We start from the raw sequence: 19,948 nt of genomic DNA, 5'->3' as shown, positions 1-19,948 counted from the left end.
TTAAATATGTATAGAATTATTTAATAGGCTAGAGCAGCAAGAAATATCAGCTCAGAACAGAAAGTATACCACATTTTTAAAAAGAACTAATATGTTATTGCTACAGTTTCTTTTCATTCTTAAGAAGCTGAACATATCCAAATACTTTAAGAGAAATACTATAAAAGTGCAAAGAAACATACCCATAGCAATTAGATGTCAAAAGTACTATGTGCATTATGTCCAAACTTTCTTAACAACCTGAGGCCTGTTTCGTTTTTGCAAAAATCAGTGCAAGTATCAGTGGCATTAAATTAGGAGGCAGGCTGTGCTTTATTAACAACTTTCATTTACTGAAAAGCAAAATTCATCAACAGTTGAAGCACTTTCAAATACCACTGATTTCAACAGGAGAATTGAGGACTTGCTTAAGCCTCTCCAGCAATTCCATTTTGTCCAGATCATGTTCAGCGTTTTTGCATTAATTGCAACTGCTGATATAAAAGGGCTGGATCCAGAGATGTCTTGTGCATGTGGCAAGGCACTCCCATAAGTCAGCCCCACTGAATTCTCCGTAATTTCCTATCCCACTACAATCCCTGTACCCCATCACATGCCATTCCACAGTCCAACTCGGGTGGTGGGTGGCAGGAAAGTCCCACTACACGAGTGAAGTTCAACTCATCATTTTCAGGATTAATTAATTAAACCTGAATATTCTGAAGAGAGGCAAATATTCATTCTTGGAAATCCACCTAATGAATAACATATTTATGCACTACCATATTTGAGATTTTCATTCAGAATTCCTACAGAGGGTAAAAACACAAGGCACAAGTGTTATCAAGTGCCACTGATTTTAGTGGGAGATATTTATGTGCTAAACTTCCCAATTAATATGAATGAAACTCAAGCTGGATCATATGTGAAATTAAATGCATGTGGTTTGTTAGAAGAACTATGGTGTCTAACATTAGAAGGTTCAAACTGTTTGATTCCAAGAAAGAAAAGCATGATCATCTTTTATCTACAGTAGTTATTTCTCACATTGTAATGCTGTGCTAGTGCAACTGATTCCCAGATAAGGTTTATAACATTGCAGTTCTTTCATTCAACTAAGTTTTCCATGGAAGTCTCATTAGAATGCTTGGCAAGTGAAATTGTACAATATTTGAACAAGCTGTGCACTGACCTTTTTATATAAAATCTAGAATTTGCTAATACCAGATCTACCTGCTGAAGCAATTTAAGATGGAATGATTGAAATGAATTTAGCATACTCACTTTTTTAAACAAACGCTGCTCTAGAAAAGACATGGTTTTCTGACTCCTGTTTAGTGAAAATGTGTGCTCCCCCATACAAAATTATTAGAGCTGTACTGTAGTAAACCAGTCCTTAGAACTGTGTACTAAGGCTATCTTCTGCACACCACATATTGTCCCATTCTGCTATACACTGCGGAATGTAGTCATGTCTTTTGGCTCACTACTTGGGACACACCAGTCATCTGCTTCATGATTCGCTGTGTAATGTCTCCAAGCTGATTTGTTATATACCGGCAGTCTTTCAACAGATTCTGTTGATAAAGCCTGCAGAGAGAAGGAAAGGGCAGTGTTCAATATAACTTAGCCATCATCAGATCCTGCCTTTTAAATGGAAAGACGTTTGTCAAAACAGGTGATAAATAACATGCCTTTATGAAGATAACAGCATCTGTACCATAACCCTCTAGCGAATAGAGCTTCAGATCTCCTTGGAAGTACTGAGCATAGAGACGGGATATAGGCAAGCCGTAACCAAATCCAGCCTAAACATAACACACACACACACAAACCAACAAGAGTTAGCTAAAACATGAAAAACAAAAATAGTAATCTTCTGATCATTCCACCAGCGCAAGCATTTTAGCTTGCCATCCAGATTGGCTCCCTTCCTTCCTTCTTCCCTGTGGTGTTCTGGGGCCTTCTTGACACCCCCCCCCAAGGCCAATTTTGGGGGGTGCGAGGGAAGGACAGTGAAAACCCCCATCACGTCTTTGTGTGAACTTCTGCTAGTGGAACTTGTCTGTTGAATCCCGCCCAATATAATCAACATTTGCTAGAGGAAAAAAAATCTGTTGCTGGACACAAACATGAGAAAAAGGAAGTTACTTTTACAGTGAAAAGAAAATGAAGGCAAAACTGCAGGTAGGGGTTCTCTAATATTCTTCCTGATCCGTGCCAATGGCTTCCTATACAAATGAAACTGAAGCATGCAGTTATTTATTTTTTATTACATTTATAACTTGCCTTCCTTGAAAGGAGCTCAAGGTAGCATACATTTTTATTCTCCATTTAAATCTCACAACAAAGCTGTGAGAAAGACCAAGGTCACTCAGTAAGCTTCAACACTGGGGATTTGAACCTGAGTCTTCCAGGCCTTTGATGCAACACCCTTAACCACTAAGCCACACAGTTGGGCCTTCCTCTCCGGTTCATTCTTCTGTTCAATTGCCATTGCAAAAAAGCTGTCTTGCCCCAACTCCAGAGTAATGTTCATTTATCCCTATTGCATCTGCATGCAGTTTTCTCATCTGATAGGATTGCAAGGGCATCTGTACTGGATATCCAGTAATTTCACTGTGTGACCTGACTGGCATTATCAGATGTATAACCACTAGGCATAAGGAAAGACAAGTGTTAGATAATGTAGTAGAAGATACCACAGAAACTCGGATGAAGTGTAAGAACAAGCAGACACAGGACCTAGTGGTATATGAATTTATCTCACTGAACAATGTTCTTATTTGACTTGCTGTGGAGTAAAAAAAGCTGCCAAAGCTTAAAGCTTGGAAATTTCAATAGTTGGATTTTGAATTAACTGAAATTTCTTAAGTCTTCAAAAGCAGCCCCAAATGCAATAGCAATATATGGTTTTTATGATCATTTATCATGGGGGAAAGATATTCCACAAGTCTTGTTTCCCAATTTTACACAGCTCAAATGCAGGGCTTTTTTCCAGCTTTCTGCATTCACCAGAACTCAGTTCCAGAACCACTCAGGTGAGCACCATTGCCATTATAAGAGAACAAGAGAGGCATTCATGGTGAGTTCTGGCACCTCTTTCTTTCTTTTTTAAATAGAAAAATAGCACTGCTCAAATGGATTATATGAACTGCTTATATGACCCTTTACTTGCCCAGATAAGCCACCAAAATAACATAGGCACCAGCTCACAGAATCTTCAGCCTTAAACTTATTAGCATTTAAAATAGTTGTGCACCACTCTAGAAAGCAGAGAGCAAAAATGGCAGTGAGGCCGTTCTAAGCCCATGAACTGGAGCAAGTTACATGCAACATTAACAGCAGAAAGCAGGTTTTTGCTGATGGAACAGTGCCTTGCTAGAGCCTGATTTTCTTCACTGAAGTTTTTTTTTGCATTTGGAAGTTTGTTTCTACATGGAACTCTGGATACTGGCTTTAGTTAATAATAGCATCATTCTGGCCCATATTTACCATAAGCAATGGATCTGTGTATGGGCAACCTACAGCCAGTGTGGCCTAATTTCATGTGGCTCTTTGCCTATTTTTCAAAAGACCTCTCTGCAAATTTACATCTGGCAAGATTGACCTGTCCTTTCCTTGGTAGCCTGCTGGGTAGGCAAGAAATGGAGAATGGTGGGGAGAGAAGCAATAAAGAGAGCAAGAACCTCTGCATGTATCCACTACTGGCTCCCCCCCCCCAATTACCCCAAAGGAATGCTGCCCTCAACCAGAAAAGCCCCCCCCCAATGTACAAGAAAATATTTTGTTTACCATTTCAACTAACTAATTTGCCAACTGGCAATGCAAGGTATCGCATAAAAACAGCTTACATACCAGAGGTGTTGCTCGCGATGTCTCAACACGGGGACGGGGTGCAGTTGAATACATGTAGTTAAACAGCCGATCTATTTTCCTCAAAGGAACACCACCGCCACGATCACACATCTAGAAGGTGGAGGGGGGAAAACCTGCATTGAGCTTCTGTCTTTATAAGAATTCCCTTAAATGATATTTATTAAGAATGTGATTCATAAACAGCATGAATGATTAGGACTTGGGGGACGATTCATGCCACGCGCTCTAGATCTGGCTAAAAACAAACACTGGCACACCCAACCTTACATTAGAAATATACACCTTGTATATTTTATTATGTGCTTAATGTTTTTATATTGTGCTTTTATCTGGGGAACCGCCCTGAGACCTGCGAGTATAGTGTGGTATACTAACTAACTGAATGAATGAATGGTGAATGTTGGCCTGCATGTACAAAATGTACTTCTTCAAAACGATTTATACACACTGTACTCTTCAGTTAGCTTGGATGTTGAAGACCAGGCATCCCCAAACTTCGGCCCTCCACTGGTCCTGTTAGCTAGGGATCATGGGAGTTGTAGGCCAAAACATCTGGAGGACTGCAGTTTGGGGATGCCTGTTCAAGACAGCTAACAGAATAATAATAATAGGCAGCTAATAGAAATACAAGGGACCCAGGTGGCACTGTGGTTAAACCACTGAGCCTAGGGCTTGCTGATCAGAAGGTTGGCGGTTCGAATCCCTGCCAACCTAGAAGTTCGAAAGCACGTCAAAATGCAAGTAGATAAATAGGAACCACTACAGCGGGAAGGTAAATGGCGTTTCCATGTGCTGCTCTGGTTTGCCAGAAGCGGCTTTGTCATGCTGGCCACATGACCTGGAAGCTATACGCCGGCTCCCTCGGCCAATAGTGCGAGATGAGTGCGCAACCCCAGAGTCGGTCACGACTGGACCTAATGGTCAGGGGTCCCTTTACCTTTACCTTAATAGAAATACAATAATGCAAATCATACAAAACCAAAGATTTATTTTTTAATGCCAAGTAAGTAAAAACAGCAGAAAACATTTCAATAGCAACCCCAATCTATAAAAGATATAATCCCCACAAGGTCTCTTTAAAGCCAGGCGTAGACCACAAGCTGGGAATCCAGCAGAGAGTGTCATAGTTGGGATGTTCCACAGCTGAGGAGGCAGCAATCGAGAGTCTGCTCATATACCCATCCACTGAACCTCAGATGACACAGGGACATAGTGCAGGGTCTCCAATGTGGAATAGGGTATTGAGAAGCTACATATGGGAGGAGGTGATCAAGAAATCCTAGGCCCTGACTATCGCTGCAGATGAAACAATATTGTAGCAATACAATCTACCTGTCTGCCTCGGGTTAAAATCCTGGCAGCCTTTTGGGTCAAATTTCAGAACAGTCTTCAATGGCAGACAGTCCACTCTTGATATTACTATGACTGTGACCAGGACTGTTCAGTTCAAGAGGGGGCTGTAGCTGGCGAAAAGCACGACCACAGCTGCCACTCAAAACATCCAAGAATAACGATAGATACAGGAGCATCTCCCAGCTTCTCATCTGAATGTTAATGGGGAGCACAGCCATGTCCAAAATAGGTTGAACTCCTCCTCATCCTGGATCATAAGAGCCCTGAATTGGCAAAATAACTCTAGCAGTCCTGTTTGAATCATATGCGGCTTCTACATGCTATTTTATGATGCACATTATTTTGACCAGACAATTCATTAGTCAATAAACACCTAAAATGCCCGTGGCAGGTAAATGCACATCAAGGTGAAAATTACTGGAAAACCAGCACTTTAGCCGTTTGCCAGGACTACAAAGTGGGAAATGAGAGAGTAAACAAAGCCATTACCTTCACAGTTAAATCCTCATTGCCTAATGTGACGTGGACATGAATTGGAGGGTAAATGTCTCGATCCGCATGATGTTCCATTGTAGCTCTCATTGCATTCTAAGATTTCAAAACATGGAAGTAATGGCCAAATTACACATCTACATATCATAACAAAACAGTTCCATTTAGCTGCGATCACATAATGCTTCAAAAGATTTTAGAAGAAACTTGTTCTAGACTACATTATAAAGTTGCTTCCTGCTTGTTTTATGAAGCTACTCAACCTACTTGACTAGTATTTGGTCATTTCTGTCTTTCAAGATTGAAAGTTATTTTATGGATGAAGTGCTAGAACGGGAACAGTAGTCTGAATTCTGTTCCCTGCCGTTTTAGAATTTAAATATGGGCAACAACATATATTTTGTATTTTAGATATGAAATCGAGTCCCTTTACTTGCAGAGCAATCCATGGAAACAAAATCTGGAGGACAACTCTCTCATTCTCACATGCGACCCTGTGCACATAACAGGATCCCCTAGGGGTGGAGAATCTCCTGGTATTAAAAGGCAGCCATGACCACAGCTGTCACCTAAACATAGAGGAACAATGCTTGTTCAGGCATGGGGACAATCCCCTTCTGACTGCCTGGCCAATGGTCAGATATGACAGGGTTGCAATATGTCTGGTATTTCCTGGAAATATCCGGAATAATGCGTGTGGGTGGGAATCGATGAAATGTCTGGGAAATTCCAGGTGTATGGCAGCCCATGTTATTGCAGCTGCCTTTCCTGATTTTCCACAACAATAGCTGAGAAACGGCAATTTTTGCAATTATGCAACTTTGGGCAAAACTAAAAAAGCTCAACCATTTTGCCTACCCCCCTCAAGAGGCTCAACAACTGTCCAGATTTTCACTGCTTGTAATATGGCAACCCTGGATATGAGAAGAGCTGTAATCCAACAACATCTGCAGGCCCACATTCGTGTCCTAAGGCCAACTCCAGGCCTGGTGACCCAGTATGACCTGAAGCCCTACTATGCCTCACAAATCAGCCTGCCCTCCTCTGGGCTCCTTGGTGCACTGGCTACTTCCCTATGAGATTATGTTCACCCGAGTCTTTTGAAGGGAATGAAAATAAAACATCTAGCCGAGATGTGGGACGTTATCAGATATGGCTAGGAGAACAGCATTTGCATGAGGGCGAGATAAGGGTGGTGTGGGCACAGCAGAATGGCTACGGAGATCTCCTTCAAGACACTAGATTGTGTGTAAGCCTCACAATATTTTCAAAGCGCTTGTCTTTAAAAGTGCTTTTTCCCCCCCTTACTCTTTTTTCCCAGCATATCCAGTGTCGGGAATTGCCGTGTTTGTCTTGTTTCTTGACAGTTTGACAACAGAAAACAGAGAAAGAGGATCCACAACGTATCAGTGTGTTTTGTACAAACCTTGAAAAGTTCAAAAACCATGTAGTAGAGATGCGACGGCACATACACCACCTGCATGGGCTGCCCTGGTGATTTTACTGTAAAAAGAGGGGAACAAAAAACAACAACCGAGTGCTGAACTATCAGTTTTGGCAAGGCCTGACTGAGCAGACTAAACCGTGTGGCCCTCTTAGAAGTTTACAATGGCTCAGATTCAAAAAAGCTTATTTAGGCATGCCCAACAGCACTTGTATATCCATCCAGTGCGGTTTTTGGATTCCCACCCCTTGTTGAACACAAGCCACTTCTCTGCCCAAAAAACAGTATTAAAAATTTATTCTGAAACTTCAAAACTAATATGTTGGGACTAAGCACATGCTTATTTGGATCCAGGTACATAGTATTTGTTTTTCCATCTGTCTAAAACAGTGATGTCCAACCGGTCGGCCGCGATCGACAGGTAGATCTCCAGATGATCGTGGTCGATCACTGGATCCTTATCGATCGCGGGATTAAAAGCAATGTATAATGAATGTTTCCCCTCCCTGCCCTGTCCCTACGTAGCGTCAATAGGGCTGTATTTTATAGTCCGCTGCCGACGTTATTTGGCTTTATTGTTCTGTGCGGTTGTTAGTGTTAATGGTTAGTCTTTCCCCTCTACAAAAGCTCAACAACTTTGGCCTCTCCTCCCTAAAAAAGGCTCAGGAACTCTGGCAATCCTCCCACCCACCCACCCCATGCACTCTCCTCCTCCAATGACAATGGATAGATCACTGCCAGGTTTTTTTTATACTGGGAGTAGATCACAATCTCTTGGGAGTTGGATGTGCCTGGTCTAAACGATGCCCAACGATGTCCCCAATCTGAGAAGGTATATCAGAGGTATACCATTAAGTGCTTTCTCTGTGATTTGTGTCACAGGCCTTGCACACATAAAGACACATCCTTCTTGCAATAGTAACCACTGAATCATAGAATCATAGAGTTGGAAGAGACCACAAGGGCCATACAGTCCAACCCCCTGCCAAGCAGGAAACACCATCAAAGCATTCTTGACATATGCCTGTCAAGCCTCTGCTTAAGGACCTCCAAAGAAGGAGACTCCACCACACTCCTTGGTGGCAAATTCCACTGCCGAACAGCTGTTACTGTCAGGAAGTTCTTTCTAATGTTTAGGTGGAATCTTCTTTCTTGTAGTTTGAATCCATTGCTCCGTGTCCGCTTCTCTGGAGCAGCAGAAAACAACCTTTCTCCCTCCTCTATATGATATCCTTTTATATATTTGAACATGCCTATCATATCACCCCTTAACCTTCTCTTCTCCAGGCTAAACATACCCAGCTCCCATAGCCGTTCCTCATAAGGCATCATTCCCAGGCCTTTGACCATTTTGGTTGCTCTCCTCTGGACACCTCCTAGCTTTTCAGTATCCTTCTTGAACTGTGGTGCCCGGAACTGGACACAGTACTCCAGGTGAGGTCTGACCAGAGCAGAATACAGTGGTACTATTACTTCCCTTGATCTAGATGCTATACTCCTATTGATGCAGCCCAGAATTGCATTGGCTTTTTTTAGCTGCTGCATCACAATGTTGACTCATGTCAAGTTTGTGGTCTACCAAGACTCCTAGATCCTTTTCACATGTACTGCTCTCAAGCCAGGTGTCTCCCATCCTATATTTGTGCCTTTCAATTTTTTTTTTGCCCAAGTGTAGTACTTTACATTTCTCCTTGTTAAAATTCATCTTGTTTGCTTTGGCCCAGTTGTCTAATCTGTTAAGGCCATTTTGAAGTGTGATCCTGTCCTCTGGGGTATTAGCCACACCTCCCAATTTGGTGTCGTCTGCAAACTTGTTCAGGATGCCCTCAAGCCCATCATCCAAGTCATTGATAAAGATGTTGAATAAGACTGGGCCCAAGACAGAACCCTGTGGCACCCCACTAGTCACTACTCTCCAGGATGAACAACTGAAGGTTGTTGCAGCTCTTTGCCTTTTCAGTAAAAGGTCGCAGTAAAAGGTGTGTATATATGACTGATTTACTCTCTGCCGAGTGAAATAAAATCCTGATCTAGCAGTATTACAGGGCTGCGTTACTCATGCTGAAATTGTTGTTGAAATTGTTGTTTAAGGATACAACTTGAAATGTCAACTACATCTATTCATTTCATAAAAAGACTTTGTTTTTTGTTTTGTTTTGTTTAAAATGAAATAAAAAAAACCTGTTGAAACAAATAAGCATAGGATATGGGTTGGGGAGGACTCTAATAATAATCAAGAATGTCTTTCAATTAGACACTGGCACAACTACATTCTATACAGTAGGTAACAGGTTGTCTATAGTGATTAATTGTAGTGCTATATGTTAACAAGACCAGAGTGAGGACAGCTTGCTTCCTAGTCCTGCAGTGGTCAGAGGGAGCAGACCAAACAACATAGCAAAAATTTTCCTACTGGCTACCTGTCAACCTAGCAGTTCAAAAGCATGTTGAAGTGCAAGTAGATAAATAGGTACCGCTCCGGTGGGAAGGTAAACAGCGTTTCCATGTGCTGCTCTGGTTTGCCAGAAGCAGCTTATGCTGGCCGCATGACCTGGAAGCTGTCTACGGACAAACGCCAGAGTCGTCCGTGACTGGACCTAATGGTCAGGGGTACCTTTACCTTTACCTGCTATAACCGTAGGGCTTTCCAAAAGGGCAACAGGGGTCAGTGGCAAAGTGGCCACTGCTAAATGAATATACTGTCACCCTGGGACTCTTGCGACCCAGGTTCAAATCCTCATTCATCTAATAGGCAACCTTGGCTCTCCAGATGTTTTGGAACTACAACTCCCATGATACCTAGCTAACAGGGCCAGGGGTCAAGGATCATGAGAGTTGTAGTTCCAAAACATCTGGAGAGCCAAGATTGCCTATGCCTGATCTAATACATGGGTAGGCAAACTAAGGCACAGGGGCCGGATCTGGCCCAATCGCCTTCTAAATCCGGCCCACGGACGGTCCGGGAATCAGCGTGTTTTTACATGAGTAGAATGTGCCCTTTTATTTAAAATGCATCTCTGGGTTATTTGTGGGGCATAGGAATTCTTTCATTCCCCCCCCCCAAAAAATATAGTCTGGCCTCCCACAAGGTCTGAGGGACGGTGGACCAGCCCCCCTGCTGAAAAAGTTTGCTGACCCCTGGTAGCTTGACACCGAAAGCTACTTCACAAGCTCACGCTATGAACTTTTCACAGTGAACCCTGCAACATGCAGCACGTTTCTTTCACTGTGAAAACACGATGCAGAGAGCTGCAGCTGCCCAAGGTTTGCCATTGCCAGACTCAATAGAGGACAGGACTTCTGTGCCTTTAATTGCCCTGCTCTCTTTTGAGTCTGGAAACCTTAAAGAGAAACCGGCAGACCCTTTGTTTAATTTCCAAGCAAAGGGTCTGCTGGTTTCTCTTTAAGGTTTCCAGACTCAAAAGAGAGCAGGGCCATTAAAGGCACAGAAGTCCTGTCCTCTATTGAGTCTGGCAACCCTATGCACCATAGCATATTTCTATATTGAATTCGGCATATAGAGACACATCATGTTTAAGACTGTGCCCGGGGTACCTGATTAACATTCTATGCACCAGAGGCAGTACCTGCTCGCACTGCAGACTGAGCAAGACAGTCATCACACACGTGATGCCCAACCAATAGGAAGATGAGCACTACTATTGCAGTCTAAGAAGGGAGACCTGTACAAAAAGTGGCAGTGCATAAATCCTTGCCAAGGACTTGTGACTTCTTTTAATAATCCACTCTACTTCCTGTTCTTACCATTTCTCTCCTCGAGTACAAGTTCTGGAGAATTCATGTAATACAGGTCACAAAGTGTCTTTGCATTTTCATAGCCGTCTGCAAAAAAATTAAACCACAACAATTTTGTTTAAAGGTTTACACTTCGCAGCTCTGCACAATATCCTGGCGGCAGTTTTTAAAAAATGTCAGGAAACAGATTCATGACAGCCCAGTTCTTAACTGTTCAGGAATGAAATGCTGAGGACCGCAGCTGACACCGATCATGAATATTTCTGGCCACAACAACTCAAGTTACTAACTCAAGCCTTGATTCGGTGCAAAGTACAGAAAAAGTGTATGGTAATGCAGATTTTAATTTCCAGGGCTTTCTTTTCTTTCCTTTTTAAGAAAGAGGGGGGGAGCCAAATATATTGTCCCTGAGGTTGAATGTGTTTAAAAGTGTGTGAGCAATGTTTGGTAAAATCTCAGAAGCCAGAGCGGATTAAAAATTTCCAGTAGCCCTTCATAGCCCCCACCCCCACCCCTGACTAGCCAAATACAGGCTATAAAAAGCATAGGGAAGTAACCGTGATCCTATGCACATTTACTCTGTTGTCAGTCCTGTTTAGATCCAAGGTGTTTACTCTCCAGCCAAGTAAGTGAAGTCACACACACTCTCTAGTTTAGGACTAAATTACAAAAATTGTCTACAATTCCTATAATTCAGGTTTACTTTATGTATAATTTGGGTCAACTTGTTGATAATTTCCCCCCCTTTTTTGGCAAAGTATCCATAGCTGCCAAGTTTTCCCTTTTCTCACGAGGAAGCCTATTCAGCATAAGGGAATTTCCCTTAAAAAAAGGGATAACTTGGCAGCTATGAAAGTATCACACAGTCTTGATTATAACCACCAGCATAACTGACACCACGAAGAAGAAGAGGAGGAGGAGGAGGAGGAGGAGGAGGAGGAGGAGGAGGAGGAGTTGGAGGAGTTTGGATTCGATATCCCACTTTTTCACTACCCTAAGGAGTCTCAAAGTGGCTAACCATCTCCTTTCCCTTCCTCCCCCACAACAAACACTCTGTAAGGTGAGTGAGGCTGAGAGACTTCAGAGAAGTGTGACTAGCCCAAGGTCGCCCAGCAGCTGCATGTGGAGGAGCGGGGAAGCGAACCCGGTTCACCAGATTACAGAATCCACCGCTCTTAACCACTACACCACACTGGCACACGAACGATGTTAAACAGAGTCAACAGCCCGTTTAGACTGCCACCAATTATTTGCTATTACATCTGTTTTCCTTGATAAGTCTACCTGATGTTACCTTTTACGACTTCAACCACACTGCACTTAGGATCAATGCTTCCAATGTGTTTGGGATGAGCCGGGTTGACCTTCACTTTCCCCCCGAACAACATAGCTGCCAAACAGAAGAAGATAACAAACGTGCATCACAAGTGAATTCACAATTTATAGGATGCAAGAGCAGCAGTTTTTACATCCGGGGAACAAACAATTAATATACTGTTTTAAGAACAAAACTGGCAAGCGTTTACAGACAAGGAAAATGCTGAAAACATGGTGCCCCGTATACAAGCTCCTGGCTTTTGAAAGAAAATCACTCTCAGTTGCTCTGCACATCTCCGCGATTAACAGAAGTACTTACTGTGCTGATTAAGAAGCATTCTGATTGAAATCCGGCTCATGAAGAAACGGTCTAAAAAATACTGCACATTCTGACTGGTCACTGGATCAACACCATAGTTGTCCTTATACTCTATGATGCCCTGAGCCATGGTAGGAATGACATCGTTGTGACGATTCCGGATTGTTATCACAGTATCTGTAAAACTGGAACCAAGTGCACTCTCTGTGAAATGGGTCTAAGACACATTGAAAGCACTAGGTGGCTAAACTATGGTCTTCCATAAATTGCTGTACTACAGCTCCCACTGACCGTGCTGACTGTAGGCTGACTCAGCAAGTGCTGAAGAGCCAAAATTCCCCCACCACTGCTCAAGAGTCACACCTTCCACTTCAGTGCAAAAATAATAATAATAAATGGTCTTTTTTTAAAAAAAAAAAAAGCATCATGCTATTCAACAAATCATCCAGGAAGCGAAAACTGACCAAGAATTTGAAATTTCAAATCTCTGTTAGCATAGCCTGATCATTTTCAGAGCAAGGTCCATCAACCTTTGTTATTTTAAACGCTTAAGAAAGATGTGTCTACCTCTGACTTTTCTTCATTCAGAATACTCTGAAGACCTCATCTGTTCAATGGCATAAAAAGATGACACTCATCTTCTCAAAGCAGAATAACATCTGCACACAAAGAGTTTAGAGAATCTGTTGCCACAATATACTCAGATGCATTAAAATACACTTACCAAGAAATAGCTTCTGCATCTTCAGCACTTTTGTCTTTAAAATCAAGGATCTCCTGAAGGCTCTGGACGTACCTATAAACACAATTTCCGCACGGTTGGCCTTTGTCATATATATAGTCTAGCTGAAATTATTAGCCATTTCCTGCTAACATTTTCTAACCAAGTCGAGATCATTAACTCAGCAAAATAATATTGGAGAGGGTTAAAGGGTTGCTTTCAGCTTCCAAATCTTTCCTCACAAGTGAGAAGAAAACAAGCAGCAAAGGTATGTAAAAAAATAATGTTTTCTAGCATCACTTGCTGTGTCTATTAAATATCCAAGTTCAGTTTCGCTTTTTGCTTTTAAAAACTGATTCTTACCAACTCTGGACAAGCTGAACAGAAGGTGTTTTGAGAAGGTTGTCTGGAAGCAGGCTTATTTCTTTCATTATGTTTGCCAATCTTACTGGCAACTCCTGTCGCAGAAACATAAATGAAGTTTTCTCACACGCATTGTCAGATCCTAAAGGGGGGGAAATATAGGAATCAAACAATATATGCAGAACCATGGGATGTTATTTTATAAAGGGAACAATGAACCCAACTATGGAAATGTGCAAATTCACGAGGAAGAAGGAAACATGGGGACAGAATTTGTAGTTATTCTCCCACAAAAACACACACACAAAAATATATATGGAACATTTAAATAATAAATGAGGAACTCTTTTCCTGTGAAGGAGGGCTACATAATGATTCTTATTCTGACAATTAATTTATTAATCACCTTCTAAACCACTGCCTCAACGTGATTTACATGCCAGATAATTAAAAGCACAAAAACAGCAAATGCATACAAAACAAGACTGAAGCCTGAACATTTGGTAGTAAAAAACTATTTAACCAGCTGGGAAAGCCAGTTGGGACATAATTCAACAGGAATGCTATTCCACAGGTCAGGGACAGTCACATGAAAAGGCCTGCTCTGTGGAATACGCAGCTGTTCGTTACAGGGATCGAACCTGCAACCTTGGTGTTATCAGCATCATGCTCTAACCAACTGAGCTATCCAGGAGTCCATTGCAGTAATCCAACTCTGAAGTTACCAGTGCATGGGCAACCATGGTCAAGCTACCTCAATCCCGGAACGGTTGTAACTTCCTTACCACCCAAAGTTGGTAAAAGACACTTCCAGTCACCCCTACATCAACTTGAGGGTGATCTGTTTTGGATCACAACCTGGCAGTGGGCAGATCTCCCTTTTTCTTTCTCTCTTCCTCCAGTGGGCTGCAAGGGGAGGGTCAAATAGCTCTTGCTAGAGATATGAACCCTCACCTTCCTTCCGTTACTACATCCATTTGAGCTGTTCCCCCCATTTTCCCCTCTTCCTACCCTACTCCCATCCTTTCGGACTCATCTGTCACCGGCCACAATGAAATTAGGTTGAGCATTAAATTAGTAACATTAGTTTCTATCAAAAGGGATTTGGACAATAAGCGATCACGTAGCTTTGCTCAAGTTTAGCAGAAATCCTTGTGTACTCTATGATCAATACAGCAGAAGCCACTGACACTGCAATATATTTTTCTTGTGTTAACATTGTTGAAATGCTAACAACACACACCTATAAAAAAAACCAACCACCCTACACTCTTGAAGAGCGGCAAAATGATTTTTTCATTTCCTAGCAATAATAGCTAATGCTCAATTTAGAGCTCGTTCACCACACTTGCCTGATACATGTCAATATTTGGAGATACAGTACGCATTTTCCTTCACATTTTTTATGCTATTGAGCACTGTAAACACCAAACATGGAGGTGTACTTAGGAAAAGCAAAATTATCGCATAAAGTCCAAATCAGTCCTCATAAAGTTTCTGCTATCAGGTACACTGTTCGAATACAGCATATCAGCTGCCATGTCACAAATGGCAGTGTTAAAACAGTTCTGCAATTAGATACACAGAGGCAAATGGCAGCCTACAAACCAGATTAGATTTGAACAATATTGCTGAAATGCTTAAAAAATATTATATAAACCTGGCGTTTGCAGATTGATATTGTAGGACATTAAAGGTAAAGGGGCCCCTGACCATCAGGTCCAGTCGTGTCCGACTCTGGGGTTGCGGCGCTCATCTCGCTCTATAGGCCGAGGGAGCCGGCGTTTGTCCGCAGACGGCTTCCGGGTCATGTGGCCAGCATGACAAAGCTGCGTCTGGCGAATCAGAGCAGCGCACGGAAACGCCGTTTACCTTCCCGCCGGAGCGGTCCCTATTGATCTACTTGCACTTTGATGTGCTTTCGAACTGCTGGGTGGGCAGGAGCTGGGACCGAGCAACGGGAGCTCACCCCGTTGTAGGGATTTGAACCGCCGACCTTCTGATCAGCAAGCCCTAGACTCTGTGGTTTAACCCACAGCGCCACCTGGATCCCTGTAGGACATTAGTGCTTCTCAAATAGATAAAGGTGTAGAGTTTAGCTAATGCAATACAGACATGTATAAAATGTTCAGCAGGGTCACTTGCAATAAATAAGGAAAAGTAGCCATTACACACACACACACATGTCCATTTCATATATGGTCCACTTTGGGGGGAAATTAACAATATGGAATCCTGGCTTTAGAAGAGGACTCCACATACTATGATTGGGAAGTGCAGGCCTCAGCAATAATGACAACCAGGACAGAAAACTGTCCCACATAGCTGCCAAGTTATCCCTTTTTTAAAGGGATTTTCCCTTATGCTGAATAGGCTTCCTCGCGAGAAAAGGGAAAACTTGGCAGCTATGCTGTCCCAGGATAAAAAAGCAACACTTATTAAGACACATCTGAGCAGAGATAAAAGGGGCTACATCCAATAAAGTGGAATTCTTTGCACGCCAACATCGCACCTCTCTGCTCAGACTCCAGAAGAGGCATTGAAAGAATCCCTTTCTCCATAGCTGCCAAGTTATCCCATTTTTTAAGGGATTTTCCCTTATGCTGAATAGGCTTCCTCGCGAGAAAAGGGAAAACTTGGCAGCTATGCCTTTCTCGCCTGTTTAAGTGGCTGCGTGGCAATTTCCCTTTGCTGGAAACAGCCGCTTTGCACACTAGCAAGAGAATTTGGGCGCGTCTGTTAATGAAAGCTCTTAATTAAAACTTGCACCGCCAACCACAAGCGTGTTTACTCAGCCCCAGGAATACAATGTGTTGTTGTTGTTGTTGCTGCTGCTGCTGCAATAAAAGCGCGAGCCTATTTGCAAAGCTAAGCGGGGTCAACTTGGATGGGAAGGCCCAGCGTGTTGACATTCCTGCACTGCAAGGGGTTGGGCTAGATGAGCCTGGGGGTCCCCCTTCCAGCTCTACGACTGCCGCCGCAGCATTAGATCTGAACTCTCAGGCAACTCCGGAAGCAGCAGCCTGGTCGGATTTGTTTTGCTCGAAGCGACAACGCGAGGCCTTCTCCTCCTCCTGACCTGCAAACCCAGAACCCGAACGGGAGCGGAAGGAGGCGGCACAGAGGACGCCCGTTCCCATTGGCTGCGCGTCCCGGACCCGCACCCAGGCGCCTGCCATGGACGAGGGAGGGTCGCCGAGGGGAGGCCTAGCGCCCTCCGACCTCCAAGTAGGGTCTGCAAGGGACTGTGTCCCCGCCCCCACCCCACGGGGAGAAGAAAATGGTGGGCTGTTGGGAGGAAGGAAGGAAGGGCGCAAGCAAACGAAGGGGGCGCCGCGCTTTCTTTCCCACCGGGCTGGCGGCGCTCACTCACCGAAGTCGAGGAACTGCTTCATGGAGAGGGGAGACGGGGAGAAGCGGCAGTAGAAGTCCACCTGCTGAGGGATAGTGGCCGGGGAGACGCTCCTCAGCAGCGCCCGGAGGAGCCTCATGGCGACCCCTTTGCGCGTGAGAGTGAGCGAGGCGGCAGCCGGCGCGCAACGCGCACCAGGGCGCACGGGAAGCTGCGGCGCGGCGCGCTCCTCCGCTCTCGTTTTGGGTCCCCCTTCAGGTCGTCCCCGCCGCCATTTCCAGGCAGCTGCAAGCCGAAAAGCCTGTGGCTTTCCCAGGTAGGTTCTCTGCTCTGTGCGGAGATAGAAGGGAAGAGGTCGGCGGCGGCGGCGACGCCAGGCAAGGACAAGGGGCCGGGCGACAAGAGCGGCACGAGCGCCTCCTCCTCCTCTCGGCGCCCAGCCAAGGAGGGGGGAGAGGCGGGCCGAGGCGACGCCAAGGTGCGGCGGGTGGGTCCGGAAGAGGCGCTCCAACCTGAGGGAATCCGGTGCTTGCGGTCCAAGCCGCCTTTTCTCCTCAAAGATTTGGCTACCTGCACCCGCTTCTTTGGCTGCGTTTCGGTGCTGCTCGTTGCGTGCGTGCCTTGTGTCTCTTTTAGCAGCTGGTATTCCACAAGATTAATAATAATAATAATTCTTATTGGACCCCACCCCGCCCGTCAGACTGGGTTGCCCCAGACTCCCTGGCCCAGCCACTCAGGGATGCGACTCTGGCAGGGAGAATTGGGTTAGCCTTAACGCACCTCGCAACATAGCTGCCAAGTTTTTACCTTTTCTCGCGAGGAAGCCTATTCAGCATAAGGGAAAATCCCTTTTAAAAAGGGATAACTTGGCAGCTATGCCTCGCAAAGGACCTCAGAAGAAGTAGGATGTGCTCCCAAGTAAGGCCAACTCTACAATTCTATTATTCTTTTCTTTTTAATTATTGAAAAATTAAAAAGTACAACACTGCAAATGCAGAGAATAAAATAAGACACACAAAAATGAAGCAAAAACAAATAAAACCCATGTGGGAAACAAAACGGGGGGGAAAGGTACTGTACTATCAGTTTTTATAAATACCATATTCAATGGTATTTACAATAACACCCCCCCCCTTGCAATGTACACAATACAATTCTGTAATTCTTAAGTGCACAGGAGTACAGTCTTGAGTGACTTTGGCTGCAGTCCTGAACACCTGGGAACAAACCCCACTGAGCAATATACAGTGGTGTAGTAGGTCTTCCAAATATACATGCATAGGATTATGTTACGCACAGCAAGGAGAGAACAGGAATTCCATCCTGCCCCCTTTTTCTGTTTGCTAAAAATCATAATAAGGTTTGTCTCACCATTGCATTTTTTAAAAAGAAAGCTTAAACCAGGCATCCCCAAACTTTGGCCCTCCAGATGTTTTGGCCTACAGCTCCCATGATCCCTAGCTAACAGGACCAGTGGTCAGGAATGATGGGAATTGTAGTCCAAAACATCTGGAGGGCCAAAGTTTGGGGATGCCTGGCTTAAACTTTTCCATTTGTTGTTGGCCTGCAGCTATTTAAACATGTGTCGTCATGGGGGGTGGGGGGTGGATAGCATCATAAATAGACTCACACACCCAGTTCCCACATGAAAACTGCTTTTTGCTGCTGCTCTGGGAGGTTCTGCTCAAGGCGGACATACATTTATGTGTCTACGGTACTTACTACAGAGTAAGGCCCAGTTAATTCTTTGGGACTGCTGCATAAACATGCTTACGATCATGATTAAAAAGAGAACTTGGTGAGGACTGTTTGGAGTAGGGTGACCAGATGCAAAACAGAACAGTGCTAATGAATTGTTATCAGTTACATAAAAGGCATTGCAAAAGAAATAGAAGATACTGCCCTTTTTACACTAACTATTACAGTTGCGGGAACCTCGTCTTTTGGACTTGGCTACGCTAAGTAGAGCAATTGGTCCTGGCAGACAGGATTGGAATCTATAAGGTAAAAAAGGTAAAGGACCCCTGGACGGTTACTCCAGTCAAAGGTGACTATGGGGTGCAGCGCTCATCTCGCTTTCAAGCCAAGGGAGCCGGCGTTTGTCCACAGAGAGCTTTCCGAGTCATGTGGCCAGCAGGACTAAACCACTTTTGGCACAACGGGATACCGTGATGGAAACCAGAGCGCACAGAAACACCGTTTACCTTCCTGCCACAGCGGTACCTATTTATCTACTCACACTGGTGTGCTTTTTAACTTCTAGGTTGGCAGGAGCTGGGACAGAGCAATGGAAGCTCACCCCGTTGCAGCGGTTTGAATTGGAATCTATAACACATTATTAAAGATGCAACCCTATACACACTGGAGAGCAAGTCCAATTGGATTTACTTCTCACTAGATATCGCTTCTCAGCAGAGTAGAATTGTATTGCAAGATTAATTTTGAGTAGCAGGGACTATTCTTTCGGGATAGTTTTTGGATTACTTTCCCAACCTAGTCAATATCTTAGTTATTAGTAAACATAATGCATGTTTTACTGAGTACTTCCCCCCCCCCCAATCCACTACACTGAGTACTACTTTTTTTTTTTTTTAATAATATTTTTATTGGTTTTATAAAGAATTCATAAAAGAAAAGAATTAAAAAAGACAATATAAAAATAAAAAAAAGATTTAAAAATAGAAAAAAAAACAAAAAGGAAGTAAAAAAAAAGAAAAAAATGATAATAACACATTCTTGTTAACATCTTATCATTGACCTCCCCGCCCCTCCCTTCCCGATTCTTGTTTTCCAAATCTTTTATGCAGCTTTCGTAATACTTATACATAATTTAAACATTTACAATTCTTATTCTTCCATCATTACTATTTCCTTTCCAACTTTAAACACCCTCCTGACTTCTTCTAATTATATCCTTTAGCCTCTAATTACTCTCTAGGAAATATATCGTATTCCCAATCCTCCCTCTTTTTG

At 43.5% G+C, this 19,948-nt stretch overlaps 1 protein-coding gene across 1 annotated transcript; it reads right to left on the bottom strand.

Moving 5' to 3' along the window:
• Positions 1 to 17,985, bottom strand: PDK1 (pyruvate dehydrogenase kinase 1). The gene is made up of 11 exons (XM_035135276.3): positions 16,997 to 17,985; positions 13,624 to 13,765; positions 13,264 to 13,335; positions 12,540 to 12,724; positions 12,198 to 12,293; positions 10,913 to 10,990; positions 7,130 to 7,206; positions 5,701 to 5,799; positions 3,838 to 3,948; positions 1,674 to 1,787; positions 1 to 1,569 (listed from the first exon to the last, which is right to left on the bottom strand). The coding sequence occupies exons 1-11, from the start codon at positions 17,112 to 17,114 to the stop codon at positions 1,429 to 1,431; spliced, it is 1,233 nt and encodes a 410-aa protein (XP_034991167.1). The 5' UTR covers positions 17,115 to 17,985; the 3' UTR covers positions 1 to 1,428.
• Positions 17,986 to 19,948: the final 1,963 nt, after the last annotated feature.

Source organism: Zootoca vivipara, chromosome 1 (assembly GCF_965207765.1).
Source record: "Zootoca vivipara chromosome 1, rZooViv2.hap1.1, whole genome shotgun sequence".
In the NCBI taxonomy this organism is placed as follows: Eukaryota; Metazoa; Chordata; class Lepidosauria; order Squamata; family Lacertidae; genus Zootoca; species Zootoca vivipara.
Note: the sequence above shows the minus strand (reverse complement) of the source record. Positions and strands in the feature narration are given on the sequence as shown.